At 57.0% G+C, this 6151-nt stretch overlaps 1 protein-coding gene across 1 annotated transcript; it reads right to left on the bottom strand.

Moving 5' to 3' along the window:
• Positions 1-51: 51 nt before the first annotated feature.
• LOC116943499 (microfibrillar-associated protein 3-like) lies at positions 52-3914 on the bottom strand. The gene is made up of 2 exons (XM_032956352.2): positions 3383-3914; positions 52-1609 (listed from the first exon to the last, which is right to left on the bottom strand). Exons 1-2 carry the CDS (start codon positions 3714-3716, stop codon positions 669-671), a joined length of 1275 nt encoding a protein of 424 aa, XP_032812243.1. The 5' UTR covers positions 3717-3914; the 3' UTR covers positions 52-668.
• Positions 3915-6151: the final 2237 nt, after the last annotated feature.

Genomic DNA, 6151 nt, shown 5'->3' on the forward strand with positions numbered 1-6151 from the left:
TAAAAATATATATTGCATAGCTCTGCTGAAACACACACACAGCACACCAAATTAATCTCTTCCAAACGTTTATTTAAAATATTTTAATCTCAGTACGAGTGACATAATCAAGACAAACCACCGTATCTACATTAGCCCACAAGTGGGTTAATCGGGTTCCTGACTGAGCGGTGGTTGCTGAGAACAATCGTGGGTACAGCGACATCACCTGCTCCACAGCCTGTAGTTTAACCATCTGATGTGTCACAGGGGTATATGCCTGTGTGGGCAAGGTTGTCAAAACACCAGCCAGAACCCATCATGACCCACTCTGTGTTAATTCATGGACGCTGTGGGTAAAGCACGAAAAAGCACTGGGGGAAAACTTTTTTTTAGGATTTAGCCATGCAGAGAAAATAAGTGTATCTCACCACACCCAGCCTACATGTAATGTGACAATCCACAGGGACTACGCTAAGCACTGTACAAAAGGTGTAGTTGTTTTGGAAGAAGCTTTTGAACGCCTCTGGGCGTGGGAGACAACAGAGCCACTCATCCCAACATCATTTCCCCTCTGCGTGCAAGACTCCTCTCTCTTCGGGGGTCTGAGACCCCCGCTCCTCTGTCCAAAATACCCCTCGCATGCCCAATCCCTTCCAGGGGGCGCCCAAAACCCAGGCGGAGCCACCTCACACGTGGCTTTCGTAGCACACGCACGAGGCGGCCGGCGCGAGCGCCACCTCGCCGTCCTTCACGCTGGCGCCCGACATGGAGCTGCCATTGCGGCTGTGCTGGGCCGATGCCGACGCCGACACGGGCGGGGAGGAGGAGGAACCAGCAGCAGCAGCAGTAGTAACGGCAGCATTGCCGGCACTTGCAGGCGGCGGCGGTTGCTGCTGCTGCTGCTGGGTCGAGGAATCGGCAGCAGCGCCGCCGTCCGGCTTGTGCTCGTGCACGGCGACCTGGATGGCGATGTGACGGCGCCCCGGCAGCGACGCGGCGTCATCCGAGTCGCAGGTTGCCGAGTCGCGGTCGCCGTGCGGCGGGATGGTGTAGACGCAGCCGCCGGCGCCGCTCGTGCCGCCGGTAGCCCCCTCCACCTCGTCGTCGTCTTCGGTAGGCACCGGCGCCGCCCCCTCTACCCAGACGGCCTCCACCAGCTCTTCGACGATGTTGCGACAGTTGGTGATGAGCGGCGGGAGTGGCACACTGCGCGCCAGCTCCTCGACGTAGCGCGCAAACTCGAGCGTCTTGAACTGCGTCACCTTGGCGAGCTCGAGCGTCTTGGCGCCGGTGATGATGGGGATGCGCTTGGCAATCTCGAAGGCCTTCTGGAGGCGCTCGGCGCCCTCCGTGCGGAAGAACTCGTTGATGGCCTTCTCCGTCTTCTTAAGGTGGCTGCTCATCATGCAGAGGCGCGTCACGTTGAGGATCATGATGATGGTGAAGGCGATGAGGCACACGAGCACGTAGTAGATGCCGAGGTCTCCACTCACGTACACCACGCGCAGCGTCACCGTGAAGTTGGCGCTGCCATACTCGTTTGTGGCCATGCAGGTGTAGCGGCCGCGGTCCTCAACGCGCACGCGGCTAATGTTTAGGTCGCCTGTGTCCTCCACCTGCCAGCGGCCTGGGGGGACGGGGTGGAGAGGGGGGAAGGAAGGAGACCAGGGGGTAGGGTAGACTTTCAATTTCGCTGCATTCGCCGGTCGGTGAGACTGACGGCTACGTCAGACCGCCCGCTACCAAACCTGGAGGAGGGTGGTGCTCAAGTCTGGTTGGGTTCAAGAAAACTTGTTTAGAGTGATGTTTGTTTATTTGGGTAAGGGCATGATTAGAAAACCAACAGGCCACACAGGTGACATATCTCAATTTTTGTCGTATCCTGGAAAACGTCACCAAGTCTAAAGACCCTCTTTTAAAAGATGTATTAATTGGCGTGTTTAGATACTGTACTTACATCGTGTTTTCATAAAACCAAAATCACTACCCCTACAAATTCGAGGGTAACAAATTGATCTTTGATAAGCTGTCCCTCATCCAAACCTCACAATCTTAACCCATAACTGCAACCCTTAACCTGAGGCCTAAATACGGTAACCCACACTAAAACAAACTTAGTATCACCGCTTCGTCGTGTAAGCGAAAAGAAGCACAAGTGGGAATTGGTTTACGAATAAAGGTACGCGGTTCAACAAATCTGGTCTACGAGCGGACACAACTTAAGAGCGCGCACAGCAGCCACGCCATTGTATTATTCGCACACAAATGGAATCGGTGTGGTCTGCGGCTTCTGCGTGTGGGAGACCCCGTCGAGACCCCGGCGGACCACTCTCTCATTCGCCAGAAACACCTCGCCGTCTCCACCAGGCGGCAGAGTCGGGGCTCTTGCCCAAGGTCACAAACGCGGCCACGACTCACATCGGAGGAACGAGGAGCCGGTGCGCCTGCGGCGGCGGCGGCTCCTCCTCGCACGGTCCATTTGGGGTATAAATGTGGGGCAGAACGAGAAGCCGACTTCGGCCTCCACCCCCATGGCCAGACGCAAGCCACGGGGGATGCGACGGCCGCCTGCTCTGCTCGTTAAAGCGCTTGGTGATACTGCGGCCTTGGCGGTGGTGCAACAAATAACGAAACCCTACACATTCGTCACTGAAATAAGAGGCGCCGTTTCGGGCAACCACCCTTCTTCAAAGCACAAATAAAGTATCAATTATCACTCGTCTGATAGCTGTTGCCGCTACTACTGTCGCTAATCTGTCTACGTGTGCTGCTTGTTGCTGGTCCTGCGAGTGGCGAGGTGTTTACAGGATGCTGCAGGACTCCGTTGTGGGCAGACACGGTAACCCACACGCAGTGAGTTAACCAAAGCTCTCTCCTGACAAAGTGTTGTTGTTAGTGCCGGTACTACTGCTACAGCTGTTTCGGTTGGCATCGCTGCTGGTGCTGTTACCTATGCTGATATAGCAAGCCCTCCTGCTGCTGCTGAATCAGATATGTACTGCTACCACAGCTTGTGTTACTACGACTGACAGCTAGTTTTGCTGGTGGTGTGGATACTGCTGACGGTGTTACTAATGCTGCGAGTATTCCTGCTGCTTCCAGTGGTACAGCTGCAGCTACTACTGCCGATATTGCTGCCGGTGCTGTTACTGCTGCCGTTATATTACCACTGCTACTGCTGGTGCGGGTACTACTGCCAAATACATCACTGGCACGGCGACTATTACCTCTGAAACTATTGGTGTTGTTTACTGCTGCTGCGACTGATACAGCAGCAGCAGCAAACGGTGTCGCTCCCATTGCTACTGCGTGTACTACGGCTGCTAGACAAGCCGCCGCCAGTGGCGCAGCTGCTACTGCAGCAGCAGCAGAGGCGGTGTCGGAGGCCGCAGTCCCTTACCGGATCCCGGCTGCAGTGCGGAGACCCCGCGGGGCGAGATCCAGGCGACGCTCGGCTCGGGGCTGCCGCTCACGTTGCAGTGCAGCAGGGCGCTGTCCCCCTCCATTGCCGCCATGTGTTCGGGCGGAGCCGCGGCCTGAGGCCGGGAGCCGCCGCCGCTCGCGTTCAGCCCCGGCGACGAGGGGACCGCGGTCGGGCCCAAGGCCGGGATCGAGGGGGTCCCCGCGTCGGCGGGGCCCGCGCTCCCCGGGGCAGTAGAAGGGCCAGGCGAGGGCGAGGCTGCGGATACGGCGGCCAGGCCGCAGGCAAGGAGAAGGCGGAGAGCGACCGACATCGCGATCGGGGTTTGCCGCGCGGCGATTCTACGGCAGCGGGGAGCGACTGAGGAGCGTCTAGGAGGCGGCCATGGGCGCGCCGAGAGCTGTGAGAGAGCTGGGAGAGAGCGCGGGGAGAGCTGGGAGAGAGCGGGCAGGGAGGCCGCGACCTCCGTCTCGGACAGACAACGGCGACGTGCGATTGGTCCGCGCGAGGCACGTGACCTCCGCCGTAGGACTCGCGTCACGTGGTGCGGCTGTCAGATTAACCTGCCTACCCCCCCCAACCCCACCACCCAACAACAACAACAACAACCACCACTAAGTGGCGGTGACGTCACCACGACGCCTGTGCCAGGCTATGTGCACCTTGAGGCCACGTGAAGTGTCGAACGCCCGGGGCAGGAGGTCACGGGGCAGACCCAGGTGCCACGGGTCGGCTGACTGAGATGACTGGCTGGTGCACCACCTGTGCCCCCTACTGCGCAAACCTGCTGTGCTTTAGCCACCCGGCGCTCCGCTCGTTGTTGTGAGCGTCGCTCCTCCGCCCTCCGTTGTTGTTGGAGGGCGACTACCTCCAACTGCCCAGTAGCGTCCTACATGAGCCTCCTCCACAGAGGCCGATCTTGACACAGCTGGTACCAGTCATCGGCAAGTCCACTCAGCTCCACGTCCTCCTGTACCACATCACTCCATCTCTTCTCTAGCCCGTGCCGCGCCCGTTTAGCTCCCTCGATCCGGCCGAACAAAATCTGTTTCGGCATGCGGTGGCTGGGCATGCGGGCTACATGACCCAGCCAACGCAGCCTTGCCTGCCAGAGGAGCTCACCTATAGGACCTTGCCCAGATCTTTCAAGGATTTGTGAGCTCCTCACACAATCCAGTCTGGTTAAACCCAGGATGGATCGTAGGCAGGCCAGCCTAAATGTTTCTAACCGGCGAAGATGTTCCATTAGGGGGGTCCACGTTTCGCAAGCGTAGAGAAGGGAGGGAATGACCATGGCCGAGAAGACCTGAAGCTTAGTGCGGAGCGACAGACCAGGTAGCTTCCACACAGCGTTACGCAACCGATGAAAAGATATTGCCGCTCGACTGATTCGGAGTGAGACCTCTGTTGTTAAACTGGATCCGGTCATAAGCACACTGCCCAGGTATGGGAAACTCTCCACTCTCTCCACAACTGCCCGATCACCGATTGGGAGTTGTGGAGGTGGAGTGTCCGATGGTACAAAATACCCAGGCAGGTGCTTAGTTTTGGTGGGGCTGATGGTAAGGCCCCATCTCTTAGTGGCAGGCTCCAGTCTCAGCAGCAGCGTCTCCAACTCCTCCTCTGAATGAGCAGCTATTACCAAATCATCGGCATACATAACGTGGGTGAGCAATAGGGAGCCATCCCTTGACTGCACCCGGGCATCGATCAGCCTCCCATTATATCTGTATCATTTGGAGATTCCACCGGTCAAGCTATTAAAGGCTTCACGAACTACGTGGTCAAAATAGATGTTAAATAATGTGGAAGCCAGAGGACATCCCTGTCGCACCCCAAGGTGTACAGGGAATGGATCTTACTCCCGCGCCACGTAGTTTTACCCGGGCTCGCTCACCATCATGAAGGTCCTTAATGATCGTGAGCAGGGGGTCAAGGAATCCAAAAGCACGAAGAACAACCCAGAGCCCAGGTCTACTGATGGTATCATAGGCCTTGACCAGGTCAATAAAGCAGAGATGTAGGTCTTGTTGGAATTCCCTACAACTCTGCTGTAACAGACGGACAGCGTGCCTGGCAAGGCGATGTTGAATAATCCTTGCCAGGACCTTTCCCGGCACACTGAGGAGTGAGATGCCTCTGTAGTTGTTACAGTCTGCGCGGTCCCTCTTCTTAAAGAGGGGGACCACCAGGGCATCCTTCCAATCCTGCGGAACCTGTCCAGTGGTCCAGACTGTTGTTATGATGTCATATAGGGCAGTATGTGCACAAACGCCACCCTCCCTCAGCATTTCGCTTGGGAGATCATCTCTGCCCAGTGCCTTTCCTGGTCTCAGACTCCGGATTGCCTTCAGTACTTCCTCAACAGATGGCACCTCAGCCAGCCACTCACAGGGGGTGACTTCCTCCAATATTTGAGGCACCGCAGCCTCAGCAGGGTCATCCCCACTTTGTGCCACGATGTTTTCCTGGCTGAGGGGTTTCCCCTCCCCCAGGACCTCACAGAAATGCTCAGCAAATCTGCAAACTTGCTCCTGGGGGTCGGAGATTGGAACACCATTTTTTCCCCTAATGATGGTAATAGGTGTGGCGCTGCAGGTTACTTTTTTGATGGAGTTAAATAGAGATGTGTGATTGCGGGCCACTGAGGCAGACTCATCTCCTCAGCAACCCGTGACCACCACCCATCCTTGCAGCGCCTCACGGCTCTCCGAATCTCTGAGCGAAGGCTGCGGTAAGCCTCCTCAT

The sequence above is a fragment of the Petromyzon marinus genome, chromosome 18 (genome assembly GCF_048934315.1).
Source record: "Petromyzon marinus isolate PM22_M1 ecotype Great Lakes invasive population chromosome 18, UKy_Petmar_22M1.pri1.0, whole genome shotgun sequence".
Classification (NCBI taxonomy): domain Eukaryota; kingdom Metazoa; phylum Chordata; class Hyperoartia; order Petromyzontiformes; family Petromyzontidae; genus Petromyzon; species Petromyzon marinus.

What these genes read in the sequence shown, in the direction of transcription:
- LOC116943499 (XM_032956352.2), bottom strand. Translation starts at nt 3,716, where the DNA reads ATGTCGGTCGCTCTCCGCCTTCTCCTTGCCTGCGGCCTGGCCGCCGTA. An exon ending in CGCACTGCAGCCGGGATCCG is followed by an intron (nt 1,610 to 3,382) that starts GTAAGGGACTGC and finishes CCGTCCCCCCAG; the next exon opens with GCCGCTGGCAGGTGGAGGAC.